Source organism: Momordica charantia (assembly GCF_013281855.1).
Source record: "Momordica charantia cultivar OHB3-1 chromosome 8 unlocalized genomic scaffold, Mcharantia_2.0 BLBB01000008.1, whole genome shotgun sequence".
Lineage (NCBI taxonomy): Eukaryota > Viridiplantae > Streptophyta > Magnoliopsida > Cucurbitales > Cucurbitaceae > Momordica > Momordica charantia.
This window is the reverse complement of record NW_028275166.1, coordinates 9,411,509-9,430,706: the sequence shown is the minus strand read 5'-3', so window position 1 is coordinate 9,430,706 and position 19,198 is coordinate 9,411,509. Positions and strand designations below refer to the sequence as shown.

The following is a 19,198-nucleotide window of genomic DNA, read 5'->3' as shown; positions in this document are numbered from 1 at the left end:
TTTCCTTACAAATCTTCTTGCTGAAATGACAAAAGACTTTAATGCCCCTCCTTTCCTTCGGAAATACGACTCAAGTATTTAATTTTTTAGTCGTCCCATCCCAATGATCTTTCTAGAAAAGTATTGAGGAAGCATCTTGTCCTCTTCAAAGAGAAATATAAAAACAAATATATTATTTTTTAATGGAATGAATCAATTTTTCAACTGTGAAGATAAGATTTGGTCCTTGGAACTGGTATTAACTATTTTTCTACTAGATAAACGAAAAATGACCAAATCTTGTTCTCACCACTATTAAAAAATTGACAACTCATTATTTAAAAAAAAAGTCTTTATTTTACCTTTCAGTCTTTTAGTTATAAAACATTTCATGGCAGTGATGACAAGATTGGTCCTTACCGGTAAGGAGTCAAATATTTTCCGAATTTTTTTTCTTTATTGAAGGACACACACTTTTGACTTTATAAATATATAGAAAGCTGAAAAGAAGCACACATCTTCTCATTACCTCTTATAACTTAATTGTTAGTCATTCTCCAACCCTCTAAACAACATTTACATGTTTTGTAAGTTGTTGGATGTCATGGTGAAATGAAGATGAAAATTACCAAGACAAGATACAGCATTAAAACCTCATACGTACATACATACATATACATGTTCATTGTTCCCCCTTCAACGACACACATGCTCTAACTAGCCCAAACTTTGGGCATGGATTACAAAGCCATGTCTCCAAGTGGCCAAATATTGGAATAACATTACTGAATTTGGAGATGCATCCTTGCAGAAGTCTGAGCCCTTTGGTTTTGTAAATCAGCAAACACATTAAAGCATTGATTGCAAGTTATGATCATAGTGTGTCCTTACAAGGCTTCTAGTAATGTCCTTGATAGATGAGCAACCAGAAAGAGCCATGGTGATCTCTAACTCATTCTTCAGCATTTCCAGCACTGCTCTTACTCCCTCTTCTCCCTTTGCTGCAAGCCCATATATAACTGGCCTCCCTATCTGAATCAGCCAATCATTCCAGTCACAAGTTAGACGAACAAGTTAACTAAGACTTCATTTCACAATGCTTCTTCTTCTGGATTTACTTGAAGGAATTGAGTTCGGCTACCTATTTTTTTTTTGGCTTTCATTTCATAAAATTTGGAAGGGAAGAAATATCGGTTTCGTAATTGCTCGTGTTTTTGTATATGGAAAACCATCTATGTACTTTTGGCTTTGGTTCATTTTAGTCATCTTTACTTACTTTCAAAACGTTCTTTTTAGTCCCTGTATTTTCTACTTTTGTTTATTTTAGTCTTGTACTATTAAATGATACGTTTTGGTCCAGTACTTTTAATAAGTGTCCAATTTGGTCCTGATATGCAAAATTTTAACACAATGGAAACTCTTTAATAAAATTTATGGCTACATTTCAAGAAATTTAGTGAGTGAAGTGTCCTGTTAAAAAAATTATGGTAAAAATAAATGAGATAACAATGAAAGTAAAGGGACCAAAATGGTCCCTTTTTAAAAGTATAGTAGCTAAAAGAGACGTTTACAGAGACTAAAATGAACAAAAGTTGAAAGTACAAAGACCAAACTAGAAGTTTTGAAATTACAAGAACCAACATGGACCAAAGCAAAAAATACAAGGATCAAAATAGTATTTAAACCTAATTTATACCATAATTGTATTTAATTTTTTGATAGTTACTATGTATTCTATTTAATTTAGTTCTATATTACGAGGGTTTGAGTAAAAAAAAAAAAAACAAAAACAAAAAGAAAACCCAGTGTTCTTGGAAATACTTCTGAGAGGAAGAGTTGAAAGTAAGAAACAAGGATTTTATCACACATGGCCCAAAAGGCCAATTGAGTGAGTTTGAAGAGCATGGCGACTAAATACCAAATAGCACAGAATAAAATTTGGAGACCTTTGTCTGTAAATAGTAGTAATCATTTGAAACTTGAAACGAAAATGTATTATGGGACTTCAAATGTTTTGTATGGATAGAGTTGGGAGTATAGAGCTTACAAGGACTGCTTGGGCACCAAGAGCTAACGCCTTAAACACATCTGTTCCTCGTCGTACACCTCCATCTAAGAGGACAGGAACTTTACCCTTGACAGCATGAACAACCTGCATCAAACTTCCTGTTAAAAGTAAGCATAATACTGTGATGCAATTCAACATTTCAACTACTTGGTAACCGATAGTCGAAACTTTGCTCCCTTATACCTAGGGGCACCCGTGCCCGCCTCAAGGGCCAGACCTAGGAGACATCATAGGTTTTTGATATTAAGCTCGCCAGAAGGTTCGAACTTGAGACCTCTAAGCCAGTAAGTATGACCAAGAGACCCCAAGCACTTGCCAACTGCGCTGTCCCTTGAGGGCAACTACACTTGGTATGCTTGGTTCTGATTCTATGGCCCTAACAAGAGCCACATTCACATATTGCTTTCCTATATCAAGTAATATGGAAAATGCATCATACAAGACAAACTTGTGTAAATTCACCAAAGTTTTTGAAAGAATGTGCAAGTAAAGGAGAGAATGTAGCAACACGAGCAAAGTAAGTTGTGAAGGAACAGTTGGATGCAGTGATATCTGTCTAAAAGCTATAAATTAAAGAGAAACAAGAGCAATACAGATACTGGGAGTCATTTACAATCCCTTAAGAAGGTACGTTTCAAAAGAGTTAGGTACCGAACATTTAATCTACGCAGAAATTCAAGAATAATTATATTTCCTCGTACCGACAGCTTCGCGTAATAAAAAAATAGTGCAAAATGAGATTTACCTCTTCAAGGACGGAAACAGTAGCAGGAGAAAAATCTAGTTGGCGGGCTCCATGATTGGAGACAATAATTCCATCAACGCCTACTTCCACAGCCTTAATTGCTGCCATTCATCAACCATGTTAACTAATTAAATGGGCTATCCATGGACACTAACATAACTCACAAACCAGAACAAGGGACTAATCAAGCCAAAAAAAAGGGTAACCAGACACATTATCATGCATTTTCCTGCAGCCATCATATCAGAAGCTTAATTGACAGATAAAATGAGTTCGTACTTCCAGTATTTGAATACAATGTAAAATATGTTATTTCAGAACATTAATCTGATAGAGATAATAGAAGGTTCATTTCAATTCAAATATCTTTAAGACATAATTCTAATCTTACCATCTTCGTGAGTGAGAATCCCCTTTATCAGAATTGGCAAGCTAGTGATTGATTTTAACCACCCTATATCCTGTGGACGGTAAATATCATAACTGAGCCAGTAAAATCAAACATAAGAAAGACAACTTTTAAGCAGTAAAAAAATTCATTAAGAGATGATATTACTAAAACTTCTGGTATGCTGTAGAAGCCATTTATATAACATAGAAATAGTTAAGTTATCGAGTTACAAAAGGGATGCCCTTCAAAACTTATCATGCATCAAAGTAAAATTTTCATAAGCGCAGACAATCAAGTATGCATATATATCTGAACTGTTTATTGCACGTACTTCCCAGCAAAGAGATGCATCAAAAGCCTCGTTAACAAAAGACTCTAATATTGAACCTTTATCCTGCATATGAGATCATGAGTTAAATTTACTTTATCCAGATTAAATGGCAGGCACACAATCAATCTTATACCATACGGTGGACATTAGAGAGATTGGAAATCATTCTATTAAGACTGGCATCTCCAAGATTCCGAAATAGGGAAGTTAAATATTACTCACAGAGCCAACTTCAACAGACAACAGGCCTTCAAGGTTCTTCAGTGGAGGTGTAATCATCCTGCAAGTTCATCAAAGTCCCATTCCAGATGAAACAAAACCAAGGCACTGTTTAAAAATTTGATGACTTAAAACATCCTATCCCACGACTTAAAGAGTTATGATACGACGATGTATCTTATCCCAATTCCATGAAGCACTTTATGCCCAACAAAAGGAATGCAATGCATGAGAGAGGAAAGAAACTAAGATGTTAAGCATTGCTACTTGTTCTTTATGTCAGCCTCCCTTCTACCTAGCCGGGGAGTATCAGCAGTCAGGACAATTGCTTTATATCCAGATCTCTCAGCTCTCTGTACTAGCAAAGCTGAGATATCACGCTTTCTGAAAACCTGATTACAGAATGAGAAGTTCAATTAAAAAAACAAACAATTGATTTCTGCTACAGGAAAAGTTCGAAGGAGTGGGATTTACATATAATTGAAAAAAACGAACAGCATTGCAACTAGAGGCAACTTCCTCTATTGAGTAGGATGAGGCATATGATAGAACCTACACACAAAACCAACTAGTTCAAATACCAAATGAGTAAAATGGCTTCCAGTTTGCAGTCACATTAGTACCATTATGGTTTTTGCAGCTGCTGCTGCCCTTGCTGTGGCTAGCTCTCCTGAAAGAAGACAAATATCAACCAGGAAAAGTGGAATGATAACCATTTATCCATTTCTCAACTAAGCAATCCACCAAAAATTTTAACCTTCACAGTGTGCCAATTTGTGTGCACCAGTTGGAGCAACCATGATAGGTTCAGATATGAGGTAGCCCAATATGGTTGTTGACATATCAATTTTGCTTACATCGACAAGAATTCGAGGTCGGATACTGAAAACAATTAAAATTTCATGAATAACATATAGCATCACTTTTCACAGTAATCATAAGCTAGCTTCAAAATTACATGATTCTATGGAAAGCTTGCATGTTTTCTCTAAGTGTGTGCTGGTCCTCAGCTCCTCCCGCATAGTAATCATAATACATTTTTGGAAGTGCTTGCCTAGCCAATTCTTTATAGTCATTCACATTCACTGGTTCAGATGACATTTTATCCTGAGAAAACAGAGACTAGAACATTATTTTTTTAGAGCTTTTGGTACCATGAACTAAGCATGTGTGTATAGCAGGATGATGCATCCAAATAGATATAACTCATATGAGGCAAAAATAAGATCTGTACAACACCTGGCAATCAAATAAAAACATTACTTGAAGTTCTAAACCAGGATGCACAGTTACAGTGATTGTGCCAAGTTTTGGTACATCTTCTTCCAATAGAAATTCCTTGGATGTGTAATTTCTCTTCTCAAAACGGGGAAAGTAATCCCACTTCTAGGGAGGACAAAGAGTACAATTAGTACACCCATTGATTTATACTCTCTCTCATTTATTTTGGCCAGAAAACCTATGGCAAATATCTTACTTAGTTCACTTCTTGAGGATGGGGAGATGAGAGTTTCCAGTTTCCCCGCTGGAACTGTTACAGCACCATACAAGTTGGCCAAAATTCATGACACAAACTCAACACACGCACACAGCGTCACAAGATACTAACTTAGAATTCTTTTATGATGCGACCCTCTTGATATCTTGATACGTACAAACTGAAGCAGGAATCATTTCAGAGACACCACGACCAGAAAGAATCAAGATGACCCACTAAACTTGAGATTCATAATGGAACGGAATATAAATAATCTTCTTAAAAAGACACTTGAGAAAGCCGTAGATCAGCAAAATAAAGCTTACAGATATCACCAGGAGGATGTTGAAATTGAGGAAAAACAGTGAGCCAATGGATAAGGCAGAGCTGACATCAATTATTAACTTGACGCTCTTATTTTGACCCGTGCAGTCTTCAATACAGAATGGGTCAAGCTGGTTAGCTCTACGAGAGCACCAACTTGAATAAAACATAAGTTCAACTAAAAGTTGAAGACATGTTGCCAATTATTTATTTTTTATTTTTTTGAAAGGCATATTGCTAATTATTGGACCTACTAGAAGTCGATCTTTAGATGAACTTATATGCAATTTATTTACTCCGATGGGGATTGAAAGCGTCGAACTTAAAAATGCTATTGTATTTTCTTAACTATTAATAGATAGTAAAAATTTTACATTGTTATGGGGAAAAACGAGAAGAATTTATCAAAGGATGCAAATTTCTAGAGTAAAACACAGTAGACCGTTCAATTTTTTTGAAGAAAAGTATTCCCCATCACAACATAAGTCGAGAGTTCAAACCTATGATTCCTTAAATAAAATAGTGATGTCTTAACGACTCAGTCATAAACATAGTTCAACAATAATTGATATATACTCTTCCCTTTGAAGTTAGAGGTTCGATCTCCGTATTCTCAAATTGTCGTAGAACTAAAAAGAAAAAAGCAACTCAGACATGCTTAAGTTGACTATTAATTGTTTATGTTGTCTAGTGATTTAATATTTTTTTGTTGTTATTTAGGGAAGTCACAGGAGCCTCATTATTCAGGACTCTTGTGCGAACCATGGATTTAAGATTGTCTTAAAAGTGCACAGAAGATCCTTCTTTGCCTCCTCACTAAGGTTCTGATCGATAGAGTGGAAAGTGTTTAAATACTTTTAGAGCTATTTATCAGAAGTCTCCAAATATTAGGAATAACATTACTGAAGAATTGGAGATACATCCTTGCAGAACTCCTTTATGTAAATCAGGACAGGAGGTAGCTGCTTACTTATATTATAACGCAAACACATTAAAGCATTGATTGCAGCTTATCATACTGTGTCCTCACAAGGCTTCTAGTAATATCCTTGATGGACGGGCAACCAGAAAGTGCCATAGTGATCTCCAACTCATTCTTGAGCATTTCCAGCACTGTTCTTACTCCCTCTTCTCCCTTTGCTGCTAGCCCAAACAAAACTGGTCTCCCTATCTGAATCAAATCACAATCAATTTTGACATGAGAGAGAAGATCCCGGTCCATAGTCGAAAAAACACTGTTCTAGGGAATATTTCTCAGAGGTGAAAGGTATGACTAAATTAAAAGTTTGAAGTGAGAACCAAGGATTTTATCATACATTGCCTAACAGGCCAATTAAAATGTGACTTTGAAGGACATGACAATTATATACCAAATAGCATACATTCAACTTTGGAGACCTCTTATCTGTGAATAGAAGAGTAATTTTTTTGTGGGATGAGAAGACCGTGAATAGAAGAGTATCCTTTGAAACTTTAAATGAAAATGAGTTGGGGGTATAGAGCTTACAAGGACTGCTTGGGCACCAAGGGCTAACGCCTTAAACACATCTGTTCCTCGTCGCACACCTCCGTCGAAGAGGACAGGAACTCTACCCTTGACAGCATGAACTACCTGCATCAAATTTCCTGTTAAAACTGTACTGCCAAAACCCATGCTTATCACTTAAAGACAAACTAAAAGATTATAGTAATTGGAAAAGTAAGCATATTGTAGATGTTGAATGCTATTCAACTACACTTGGTAAGCTTGATTCACATTCTACTCTAACATTGCCGACCTATGGTTCTGACAAGAGACTCATTTACATGTTGCTTTCATATATCCAGTAATATGGAAATGCATCACCAAATTTTTGAAAGAATGTGCGAGTAAAGGACAGGATATAGCAATTTGAACTCTACACAAAACATATCAGTTTGTATACACTTTGCATTTATCTGGATCTGAACCTGCAGCATACGGTGATTGAAGAAGGACCATTTACTAAAAAGTAGCATGTTATGCAAAATAATTCAATATTTCAAAATAAAGATTTGATTTGAAAGCTTACAATTAAAAAAAGAAAACTTGAGCAGATCCACATACAAGAATCAATCAAGATCCTTTACAGAAGGCAGGTTTTGATTTAAGAAAAGAGAACAGAGGTACTGTGAAATTCACATCTTTGGCCAATAGAAAAGTAGTGAAAAATGAAACTTACCTCTTCAAGAACAGAAACAGTAGCAGGAGCAAAATCGAGTTGGCGGGCCCCATGATTGGAGACAATAATTCCATCAACACCTGCTTCCACAGCTCTAGTTGCTGCCAATCATTAAGCATGTCAATGAATTAAATGGGCTATCGATGCGGACTGACATAACTTATAAACCAGAAGGAGATTAACCAAGGAAAAGAATATGCGACCAGGCACTCAAGCATAAAATTTCAAAACGTTGAAATGAAATTGTGTGGTCCAAGATGGATAAACTTTTCCACTAGTCATCATGTCTTTTACTTCATCATCATATCAGAAACTTAATTGACAGATTAAATGAGTTCATAATTGTAGTTGTAGCATTTGAATTCAATTTAAAATATGTTACTTTGGAATATTCATCTGATAGAGATAAAAGAAGGCTCATTTCCTGGATCAAATGTCTTTAAGACATAACTTAACCTTACCATCTTCATGAGTAAGAATTCCCTTGATCAAAATTGGCAGGCTAGTGATTGATCTTAACCATCCTATATCCTGTAGACAGTAAAATATTATAACTGAATTAGAAAGAATTTATACGTATAGGGAATCTCAGAAAATGAAACTTTTGAGTACTTTCATTGAAATAATGATATAACTAAAATTTCTGAAACGCTGTACATCCATTCTTATGGTAGAGAGAAGTCTATATAACATAGAAGTCGTTATATTACTGAATCACATGAAAGGATATCCTCCCAAACTTATTAAGCATCAAAGTTAAATCTTCATAAGCAGACATTTAAGTATATGATAGGAATCTGAGCAGTTTATTGTACATACTTCCCAGCGCAGAGATGCATCCAAGGTCGCATTGGCATGAGCTTCTAATTTTGAACCTTGATCCTGCATAAGATCATTTGTTAAAATTTATTATAAAATAAGCCTAAGAGCAGCAGAAATGATGTTTTGAAATTCTTGTTGCTGTGAGTTAAGATGCATGGTAGTATACTTGAGGTAAGAGAAAAGGGAACTTGGATGTATGCACAGCCCAAATTGCTGATCCAAAGAACCATGCAAATAAGTATATTCAGTAAAATAGTAGGGCATATAATCTATACCATGAAATGGATGGTAGTTAGATTACAAAATTCCTCTATGGTAAGTGGTAATTCCAATATTCTAGATCAGGTAATTGAATTATTACTCACAGAGTTAATTTCAACCGATACGAGGCCTTCAAGATTCTTCACTGGAGGTGCAATCATTCTACAAATTCACCCAAATGCTTTTCCAGATGAGACAAAAATCAAGGCACAGCTTACAATTGATGCAAGACAAAGGAATAAAAAGGATTCTATCTCACGATTTAAGAGTTATGATACAGTCATCCCAATTCCATTGAAGCATTTTATACCCAGCAAAAATAACGCTATGCATGAGATAAAAGAAACTGAGATGAGAAACATTGCTACTTGTTCTTTATGTCAGCCTCCCTTCTTCCAAGCCGAGGAGTATCAGCAGTCAGGACTATTGCCTTGTATCCAGATCTCTCAGCTCTCTTTACTAGCAGAGTTGTGATATCACGCCTTTTGAATACCTTATTATAGAAAGAGAAACTAAATTAAAACTTGCATATAATTGGATTGCTGCTGCAGGGAAGGATTGAAGAAAGGATACTTAAAGAACAGAAGGGCCATTACATATAATTGAAAAAAACGGACAGCATCACAGCTAGAGGCAACTTCCTCTATTGAAGAGGTCGCAGAGTAGGATAGAACCTACAAACAAAGGCAACTAAATTCAATTACCATTATGACTGTACAAGTTAAGTAACTTCTAGATTGTAGTCACATTAGTACCATTATGGTTTTTGCAGCAGCTGCTGCCCTGGCCGTGGCTAGTTCTCCTGAAAGAACACAAAAATCATCAAGGAAGAGTAAAATGAAAACCAGTTCTCAACTAAGTTAGCCATCCTTATCAAGAAAAAGGAAAAAAAATCTAAGCAATGCACTAAGAGGTTTAACCTTCATGGTATGCTAGCTTATGTGCTGCAGTTGGAGCAACCATGATAGGTGCAGATATGCGATAGCCCAATATGGTTGTTGACATATCAATTTTGCTCACATCCACAAGAACTCTAGGTCGGATCCTGAAAATCATAAAAATGATGAATAACATAGAGCCTCACTTTTTCTCATAACAATCATCAGTTAGCTTCAGAATTACGTGATTTTATGGAAAGCTTGTATGTTCTCTCTAAGTGTGTGTTGGTCCTCAGCACCCCCTGCATAGAAATCATAATACATTTTTGGAAGTGCCTGCCTAGCCAATTCTTTGAAGTCATTCACATTCATCGGCTCAGAAGACATTTTATCCTGACAAAATAGAGACTAAAGAATTATTAAGTGATTGGTACTAAAATTTGTTGGGAAAAGAGTAACAGCTGCCACCATAAATCAAGCAAGCATAAAAGGCACCGGAGGATTTTCTGAACTTTCTCAAATTTATAATGGGAGCTTTCGGTGCCATGAATTAAGCGTACTGTACAGTAGGATGATGCACCCAAATAGAGGAAGAGTGAGATCTCTACAACACCCAGTAATCAAATAAAGAAATTATTTAAACCAGGACGAAAAGCATAGCTACCATGGCTGTTCTAAGTTTTGGTTCGTCATCCTCTAGCAGTTTGTTGTGTACATAATTTCTCAACCCAAAATGAGAAAGCAACTTAGCTTCTAGTAAGGACTTAAGATGGATAATTATGTTGTCCAAATAGTAGAAGAATATATGAAGGTCGTGCTAAAAAGTTCAGCACAATCATTGAGTATCTTGCATAGTTTCCCTTTTATTTTCTTTGTAACGATCTTAATCTACTTCTTGAGGAGAGGGAGATGAGACTTCCCCGTTTCTCCCACTGAATCATACAGTACCAACGTACTGGTTAGCCAAAATTCATATGGCACATAACACATACACACATAGGCTCAAGTTATTAAGTTGTAATTCTTTTAGAAGGTTACTTTCTTGATATGTAAAACTGAAGCATAGAGAAGAGCAAGATGACCCACAAACTTTGGACTCTTAATGGAATGAAACATGGTAATCTTCATGAAAACACACTTTTTTTTCCCTGAAAGATTCATGAAAATACACTTAAGAATGCAGAAGATCAGCAAAAAGTAAGCTTACAGACATTGAAAGTGGGGAACAACACTGGGTCACTAGTTTATAGAGAACAGAAAAACGTGATCATTGCGCAAAAAAATTGATAGAACTCGAATCAGTTTCTACCTTGAGGCTTGACGCTCCTGTTATATTGACCCAACTGGAAAGTGCAGGCTTCAATGGAAAATGGGTTGAGCTGGTTACCTCTACGAAAATCCAGACTCTTAAGAGAAGTTGAAGTCGAATATAGGACTGTGGCCTATGATTGCGTGTTCTCTAGTAGAAGTGGAAGTTTAGAAGATATCGATCAACTTAATTTGTTGATCCATTAGCAATCCAAGTACTCTGTTTTATTGTAATAATTTCATTACGGATGGTGACGGCCGATGCCAAAATACGATGAATATTCAAATGTGTTTAAATTGACGAAAACGATGTCGGACTTAGAGGTGGAGACAAGATTAATTCTTACCATTAGGAGCCGAACAAGGACCACATCATGTCCACACCACTATTAAAAAAATTCACAACTCATTATTTAAAAAAAAAAATTAATTTTGCATTTCCTTCTCTTAATTGTCATTTTATTAATTGTCAAACATTTAGTGATACTAAGTTATTAACGACAATATTGCTTATTACCATCAAGGAACCAAGTATTTTCCTTCTCAAACAGACCAACATGAGCCTGCCATCAAACAGAATTACCCATTATCAATTGGTGTCCTATGCAACAAATCTATTTCTTCATTGCTTTCCAGAAACGTGGCATAATAAGATCGATTACGTTATTGGTTTTCAAAGGGGTTGGACTCTGTACCTTCTATCTTTATTCAATGTCATTCAAGTAGAAGAGAACAAAAGGAATATCATCCTAAAGAAAATATAGAACAGAAATAATGTGGTCAAACAAAGCCCATCCCCTCCCAAGAAAAGGGAAAAAAGGGCAGAGATCTATGAATGTTCAATACTTATCATACAGAAGATGTAAATGTTCTCACTAATCTAACTGTTAGATGGAGGGAATCCTCACAGTTCACGAGGGAGCATCTTCCCCTTTGCATACAAAACGTGTGTTCTAACTCAATCCCACCTTGAAAGTTGAGACATGGACTCCATAGTCTCGAGTTACGCCAAAAATGCATGCAGCAATCCACGGCGTTGAAGAAGCCTCATAATATTTCAGATTAGAATTGGCAATTGGGTTACCAAATCTTTGTTTTCACCCAGAATAGGAGAATTACGACTCCAAGCACGATACCTACAGGTGCCCACTTCCGAATCAAAGCCTACAAATACAAGTATAGAACGTGAAGGCAAGACTAATCAATGGATGGTATACACTGGAGTTTTTCAAACACCCGGCAAACAATAGTTTCATTGGACCATTTTCTGAATTATCAGATTTCAACAAGTCTATTCTTAGGAAATTTTGAACCAGACCACAATGTACTAGTAAAACAGAATTTTCTTAATGAAGAAAAATAAAAAAGTTCATCCCAATAACTTATTTTACGTCTCCTCAAAACAATCCCACATGATAGGTTATCAATAAAAAAAAAAACTTGATTCAAATTGTACCAATCAAGCACCATAAAAACCTATCATAGTCCCAAACAATCCCTGAAACGCAGTTTAGTTTTTTTGGAGCTGAAAGGTCCTGGGTTTACACAGTTTAGTAACGCAAATCTTTCTAGGATAGGTCTACAATAATTATATTCATCTAGCATGGCAGAGTAGCTCAAGTCCATATTCAGATTCAAAGCTTAATGACCCTCAGCTAATCTTTAGGTTATCACAACTAACGCCTAATTCATGTCATTTAAAATTCATTCCAAGAAAATTTCAATAATCTGAAACCACAACACTACATATAATATAGGACTTCCACTTGTTAACTTTCAATGTAGACGTAGACCTAAGTCAGGATACAAATTGCGAGCTATTTAAATAACCATGATATAAAAGAAACTTTTTTGGAAACCTCATTGATCTCCAGAGAAGTTTATGTGTGTAATTGTATGCAGCAACTACCTGTTCTTAAGATTTGCGGCAACAGTACACATTCATTACATACAGATAATGAAACAAATAGCCATATAAGACATGCAAGATTTTCAATAAGTTGGTTGGAGTAAAACTCCCTCACAAATTCCACACATATGATGAAACTAACCTGTCGATTCAAGTCTTTTGCCTTGTCAGCATAAATGCGAGATTCTGATGTTAATCGACTTGACATTTCACTAACCTCTGCAAAATTAGTAATTGTAAGAGAATAAAAAAAGTACATTGTTATTCATCAAAAACTGAAAAATAAATATGGAAGCAATACCACATCTAGATCTGCAAAAATATCTAAGCTAATTGCTAATAAGAACAACATTAGCAAAACATTAAATCAAACCCAATCGACAGACTCAACACCATAAGTTGCTCAAACAAGTTCAAATCGATAGCCTCCTAACTGTTCAAGTCACAAGGGGCCACTAATATGCTGAGAATGCTTGCCAAAAAAACTAGACATAGAATATGTTTTACAATCTATTGACCAGAAGATATAACTAACCAATGCATGAAGCAACAACAGTGGGTATAAACGCTATACTTATATCTGTAAGTTGTTTGTGTTTCAAAATAAAACGTATACACATTGGTGTAAAGCAAGACAAGAGCCTTTTGTCTTCTCTCCTCTAAAAATCCCATACAATCCTCCACGCACCCAGAAAAAAAAAGTTCCCAATCATCACAAAAAGGAAATTAGTCCCAAATGTAAGGGAAACAGGAAACAAGCTATTGAAATACATAAACAGAGATTTAACACTTCCTCACGAAAATATTATTAAGTTGTGACCATTTGTCAACTACACACTTCCTTGCACCTTAGCACCTTGCACACAGCTTTTATTTACATATTTCAGCACCGACTCTTTATAGCTTCACACAGACATGAGATAAAGGGGGGAGAGAGAGAGGAGAGAGGCAGGATATAGGGAGCATCTTACGATCTAACTTTTCACCCACACCAAGAACTTCCTGAACATTTCGAGTCATTATTTGGTGCACTTCATAGAGTTCATCATTTAATTTTGCAATATTACGCTGGGTACGGGTGTCCTGATATAGCTTCTTCGTTTTCTGCATGAATGTATCTTTTAAACATAAAAGGCAGAAAGATCAAATCCGGAAGAAGAGGCATAGAGAACAAGGTTCTTGACAGAAGAAATGAAGACAAAGTTAACTAAGTCTAAGGTCAGCCCGCACCAAACTTGATAAATGCATATGGCCTAGCAGCAGTTTCAATCTGAGGCCCATTAACACGTTCAAATTCATTCTTAAGGTCTTCAAGATACTGGAAAGCAAGTTTTTTTGGGTAAGCACGGTCGCACATTGTCAAATAGCAAACACGCCCCTCAATTATATAACTGAATGCTGTCAAGGAAACATAAAATCCAGAGACTTCTAAGATAATAGTACGAATAGTGTCAATAAAGATGGGAAAGAAATGGAATCAACAGCAATATTTAAAAAATGTTTCAGTTCCAAAGGTTCAGAGCAATTTACAACCGTACATTGTGGCTAGGTAAGTTGGTATTAAGTCCAAAATCTGCTTTAGACTATGATCTTGGTATTGCCTAAATGGCAGTTCAACAGAATAAAGAATAATAGAATAACAGAGACAGCTAGCCCTATTAAAAGAAAACTAACAATGCTTTCATAATCATTGTCAGTAAACCAAAGAGTTAAAAGCTCAAATCTTCCAAAACCGTTAGAAAATCATTTCCGACCTATAGAATAAGGGATAGTTACTTGTAGCAAACTAAAATAAATACCTGAACTTTGATATCATATATTCACACGGAAGGCACATAATTTCTCTAATAAATTCGAAGCTGGTTTCAAGTAAATACTGAACGGATAACGATAAATTTAATAAAATATACAAATATAAACCCAAGAAATAGAAGAGAGAAGATATGATGAACACAACAAATAACAATGAGTATTATTGAGAGAAGGGCACTTGATACTCTAATCTAACGAATGCTCAACAAGAATATAACTTATGTACTGATGTCACAGTGCATGGAAAGAAAACTTGCAAGTTGCAAGGATACTGAAAGACATAAGAGCCAGTTTCAATAGACATCCTCGAAGGTTGATTCTGTCCTCTTGATAAGTTCTTAAACAAAGCTTTGGCTTGCTGCTTGAAATATTCAGCATCTTTCAAATCACGACCATCATCTAGTCCCTCAGCAAGAGGAAGACCGTCAGTAACACGGGCAATCATTGTCAGCTTCACCATCTTTAATTTAACACCTACACAGCCATGGTGAAATTTGAAACACCATCCAGCACATTAGTCAAATCGTCTCAGGGCCAAGCAAGAAACAATTTCAATACGATCGGGAGTGAAAACTTGAAATACATATAAATTACGTAAAAGAAAAGAAAGATAGAAAAATAAGAACAAAGATAAACTGAGATACTACTTATTAATGATTCAAATGCTGAACACTTGTTTCTAACGTGACAATGATAGTATTTCCAAGCCCCTTACCGCTTTCGGAGCGATTCAGCAGTAAATTAATCGACTGAAATTCTAACAAATCGAACTGAATAACCCAAATACTTTAAATTCCGCCAAATTATGATGAAGAAATGTGTTCTTCATCGGAGATAACATTTTCGAAAAAATGAACCGATTGTTTTCTCGATCTAACAATGACTAGAAAACTCGTTTAAAATCCCAATTACAACGCACAGCGACAACGTAGTCATTCACCCCCTAGAAAACCAAAACCCGAATCAAATTCGGGAACGAAAGTGTTTACAGCGTGCTCTGCGGAAGCACAATTCCACTGTCCACTGCAACGTTTAAATTGTGCGGGAAAAAGATGAAAGATCACAAAGAAAACAAAGCGAATTTTAATCATACCTGACTATTGCATTGGGGTTCTGATTTGATTTAGAGGATTTAAAGGGTTGTGAAATTAACGGAGGAATTTACCAACCAATACAGTATTTTAAATGGACAAATTGGATTTTATTGTAATGGTAAGAGAATTGAATTTCTTCGGTTTCTTTTCTTCTTCAGTTCTTCAGCAATTTCATTCGGAAATCGGAACAATTTCTCCGGAACGTCTCCGCCTAGCGCACGCGCAGCCGAGATCTGACGTCCAAGAAACGTATTGCGCTATATATATTAGCCCTTTATGATCATCTCTGCCGAGTACAAAAATTGGGCCCAAGGAACCCAAATAGACAGAATTAAAGGGATAAACACATAAATAATATTGCATCATTTACATAAAAACATATTAAGAAAATAATTATATGTACACGCATACATGTATGTATCTGTTCAAAATTGTTATAATTAGGGCTGGTTAAGACATCTATTTTTGATCAAAAGGTCATGAGTTCAAACCTGCACCCTTACCTGTTGTAAAAAAAAATTATTATAACTAAAGAGAGAAATATAAAATAGTAAAACTTAAATGCTATATAAATGTTGATTTAAAGAAATAATTATAAATAAGAGGAAACGTATGTTATCAGGTAATGTTGTAAGTTCAAAGAAACTTGAACTTTACCCATCTAATCTTTTATGGTTTGGACAAAATTTAAAATTGATATATGTGGTCTTAAAAGTTTTAATTTAGTCCTATTGTCCCGGTCTAGTTTTAATTCGAGTCCTATGATGTTAAAAGTTTCTATTTAGTTCCTACCTTGGACCAAATCTCAACTATCATTTTTAAATTTAGTATATATATATATATGTTACTTTGCTATCAAAATTAGAAACTGGTACATGATTTTTTTTAACATGATCAAATTGAAAACTTTTAAATCATAGAAGGTATCTATAGTTTATAAGCGCGGGTACGGGTAGGAGCGGAATTACACATAACCAAAGCGCTTTAAAACGACGTAGCAAACAGAAGAGATGGGCAAGCCTAGCTTGTTTCCCAAGCTAGAGTAACAGTAGTTTTGTTCGATTGTGTGCACTTAAATACCCTTCAAAATCAAGACATTATGCACATGATTTTAGTTGATAACTTAGCAAGAGTTGTGTGGAATATATAGATAAAAGGAGATGTAATAACCTATAATTTCCTTTTATAGGATTCACTCATTGAGGAGCATGAGATTGAAAGGCCCATGAGAGTATGCATGGAAAGAAAAAGTTGAATACATGAGTTGGAAGAGTAAGTAATATTTTATGTGTTTTTTACCTCAATTCCAATTTTATTATCTGTAACCGAAGGGTTGAAAGTGTTAAATAATATTTCTCAAGTTTACTCAAGAAGCCTCCTTGAAAGTCTTTAGAAACTACTAGATTAATGATTTTACAAAGCTTGCTCACGAAATTTTTCCGTTGAAGTAACTAGAAGCTACTAGCTAGAGTGAAATATGTGGTAAATATATGGTCACTAGATCATCATCTTATCCAAGACTAATATGTGACACATTTGTAGCCTTAGAAATTTGCTCGTTGAGCAAGTATAGTTAGACTATAAATAGGTGGTCACCCATACTTATTAGACCGTCCCAAAAATCTCTAATTCCAAGTAAGCTAAAATTTGAGTGTGAGGTTTGGTGAGATAAAGATATAAAGAGTTTTTTATTGGGAGAGATTTTGTTTTCCTAAAAAAGAAAGTTTGTAACTTTTAACTTTTGAGTGAAATTCTTCTTCTTTGCATGTGGTTTTTACCCTTATTCGTTTAGGGGTTTTTCACGTAAAATTATTGTATCATTTTTCTTCTTCTTTCCTCTCTACTTCTTTTTCAATCGAGAGGCAGCAGCAATACAACGTGGCAAACAAAATCCCAAAAACAGATAATAACATGATTTGCTAATTAAACTTAGATTAGGAGAAATGTGATGTTTAACTTAATTATATCTTAGAGAATCAGTTTTTAATTTACTTTGTTACGGATGAAATTCGATCATATGATTTTGTTTTTTCAAGTACAATATTTGAGGCGAGAAAACGAACTCAGTCTCAACTACATAATAGTCATGCTCCTTTGTTGACTACAGTAATTATTAGTTTGTACATCTGGAAGGAAATTTGTTGTACATAAAAATGACAAAAAAAAAAAAGCAAAGATATAGATATATACATATTAATATAATTGGGTTGAACAAAAGAGAATTAAAGAGATTTATGCCTCGTTTCCGCATAAAATTAGAGCAGTCATCTCTTGATCTTCCGTCAACGATCTAGAGCTGTTATTACGATCCTATGAACAATAATAATAATAAATATATATATACACACATATATATATCAATAAAATGAAAGGAATTAAAAAAGAAAAAAAAAAGTAATTACCAATCGTAAACGGAAGGGGTTGTTCGGTCAGGGAGTTCCAGGGGGCGAGGAAAATCAAGAGATCTTCTCCTCGTGATTAGTCTCTTGATATCGTCGTCTCGAGGCGTCACCGGCGGTGGAGTCGGCGGCGGCCGCGAGTCATGAGTGTGAGAGAGGGTAGTAGGGCTAGGAATGGAGATCGTCATCGGCGGAGATCTGTGGGCGGCGAAGGAATTGTACTTGCGAAGGCGTCCCAGGGCGGAATCCGGCGGAGGACCGGCAAGGGTTTCGTCCCAGATGTTTTGGAGGAAACTCATGGTGTACGCGAATTACTGATTTCTCTCCCTACACACTACACCCTCTGCTTAATTTGCTTTATTTTATAAACCACAACAAAAAAAAAAAAAAAAAAAAACAAACAAAAGTCTTCATTGGCTCAGTGGTCCACTTCCGGTTCCGGCTTCCATCTCTATTATGGCTCTACCATTCACTATTATTCACCCACTCATCATATTTTGTACCAAAATATACTTGGCTTAATTAACTTGTCAAATCTCGTTCTCGCCTCGGTTGAAAAATTGATAACTCATTAATTCGTTTCATTTTTCTCTTTTAGTTGTTCAACGTTTAATGATGGTTGTTTGAGTGAAAATCATAAAGTCACATACACGAACATGTCCACCTAGACAAATACCATATTCAGGTCTACCTTGAACCTATCTGATTACTGACTTGAGTGTCGAATAGCTTGCCCCTCTTGTGCAGGTCATCCCCCAACTAGACGAGTTAGCTATTCCACGTGTCCGACCTCTTCTAGGTCGGACCGCACCAGTTTTCTGCATAAACAGTGGTAAGGACAATATTTCTCCTTAACGTTAAAGATCAGGATCCAAGTATTTTCCTATTTTGTCTACTTTATAAAAAAAAATTATCTTTTAGAATCTCTGTTTCAAATGTCGACCGACACATCGACATGTTGTTCGACGTGTCGACAAAGG

The 19,198-nt window shown here is 35.6% G+C and overlaps 4 protein-coding genes across 15 annotated transcripts; all 4 read right to left on the bottom strand.

The window, feature by feature from the left end:
* Nucleotides 1–480: 480 nt before the first annotated feature.
* On the bottom strand, nucleotides 481–5,694 carry LOC111016934 (peroxisomal (S)-2-hydroxyacid oxidase GLO4). Of its 10 annotated transcripts, XM_022292519.2 has the most exons (14): nucleotides 5,343–5,525; nucleotides 5,211–5,264; nucleotides 4,973–5,119; nucleotides 4,692–4,840; nucleotides 4,491–4,615; nucleotides 4,357–4,403; nucleotides 4,208–4,285; nucleotides 4,001–4,125; nucleotides 3,737–3,794; nucleotides 3,515–3,577; nucleotides 3,184–3,253; nucleotides 2,793–2,893; nucleotides 2,027–2,131; nucleotides 481–1,011 (listed from the first exon to the last, which is right to left on the bottom strand). In XM_022292519.2, the coding sequence occupies exons 3-14, from the start codon at nucleotides 4,991–4,993 to the stop codon at nucleotides 829–831; spliced, it is 1,125 nt and encodes a 374-aa protein (XP_022148211.1). In that variant the 5' UTR covers nucleotides 4,994–5,119; nucleotides 5,211–5,264; nucleotides 5,343–5,525; the 3' UTR covers nucleotides 481–828. The 10 variants fall into 10 exon arrangements, with proteins under 10 accessions (XP_022148211.1, XP_087984315.1, XP_022148213.1 ...); XM_088128189.1 differs by having other exon boundaries at nucleotides 5,211–5,525; XM_022292521.2 differs by having other exon boundaries at nucleotides 4,997–5,119; nucleotides 5,211–5,525.
* Nucleotides 5,695–6,400: 706 nt separating this feature from the next.
* HAOX1 (Aldolase-type TIM barrel family protein) lies at nucleotides 6,401–11,141 on the bottom strand. Of its 2 annotated transcripts, none has more exons than XM_022292602.2 (12): nucleotides 11,006–11,141; nucleotides 9,941–10,089; nucleotides 9,739–9,863; nucleotides 9,574–9,620; nucleotides 9,415–9,492; nucleotides 9,187–9,311; nucleotides 8,923–8,980; nucleotides 8,555–8,617; nucleotides 8,197–8,266; nucleotides 7,736–7,836; nucleotides 7,042–7,146; nucleotides 6,401–6,705 (listed from the first exon to the last, which is right to left on the bottom strand). In XM_022292602.2, the coding sequence occupies exons 2-12, from the start codon at nucleotides 10,081–10,083 to the stop codon at nucleotides 6,526–6,528; spliced, it is 1,095 nt and encodes a 364-aa protein (XP_022148294.1). In that variant the 5' UTR covers nucleotides 10,084–10,089; nucleotides 11,006–11,141; the 3' UTR covers nucleotides 6,401–6,525. The 2 variants fall into 2 exon arrangements, with proteins under 2 accessions (XP_022148294.1, XP_022148295.1); XM_022292603.2 differs by having other exon boundaries at nucleotides 9,941–10,104; nucleotides 11,006–11,140.
* Nucleotides 11,005–16,105, bottom strand: LOC111016922 (25.3 kDa vesicle transport protein SEC22-1). Of its 2 annotated transcripts, XM_022292497.2 has the most exons (6): nucleotides 15,819–16,105; nucleotides 14,998–15,199; nucleotides 14,144–14,304; nucleotides 13,885–14,031; nucleotides 13,056–13,132; nucleotides 11,005–12,168 (listed from the first exon to the last, which is right to left on the bottom strand). In XM_022292497.2, exons 2-6 carry the CDS (start codon nucleotides 15,183–15,185, stop codon nucleotides 12,085–12,087), a joined length of 657 nt encoding a protein of 218 aa, XP_022148189.1. In that variant the 5' UTR covers nucleotides 15,186–15,199; nucleotides 15,819–16,105; the 3' UTR covers nucleotides 11,005–12,084. The 2 variants fall into 2 exon arrangements, with proteins under 2 accessions (XP_022148189.1, XP_022148190.1); XM_022292498.2 differs by having other exon boundaries at nucleotides 14,998–16,105.
* A 1,788-nt stretch (nucleotides 16,106–17,893) lies between these two features.
* On the bottom strand, nucleotides 17,894–18,647 carry LOC111016953 (uncharacterized). Its single transcript, XM_022292552.2, has 2 exons — nucleotides 18,222–18,647; nucleotides 17,894–18,129 (listed from the first exon to the last, which is right to left on the bottom strand). Exons 1-2 carry the CDS (start codon nucleotides 18,515–18,517, stop codon nucleotides 18,102–18,104), a joined length of 324 nt encoding a protein of 107 aa, XP_022148244.1. The 5' UTR covers nucleotides 18,518–18,647; the 3' UTR covers nucleotides 17,894–18,101.
* Between the last annotated feature and the right edge of the window lie 551 nt (nucleotides 18,648–19,198).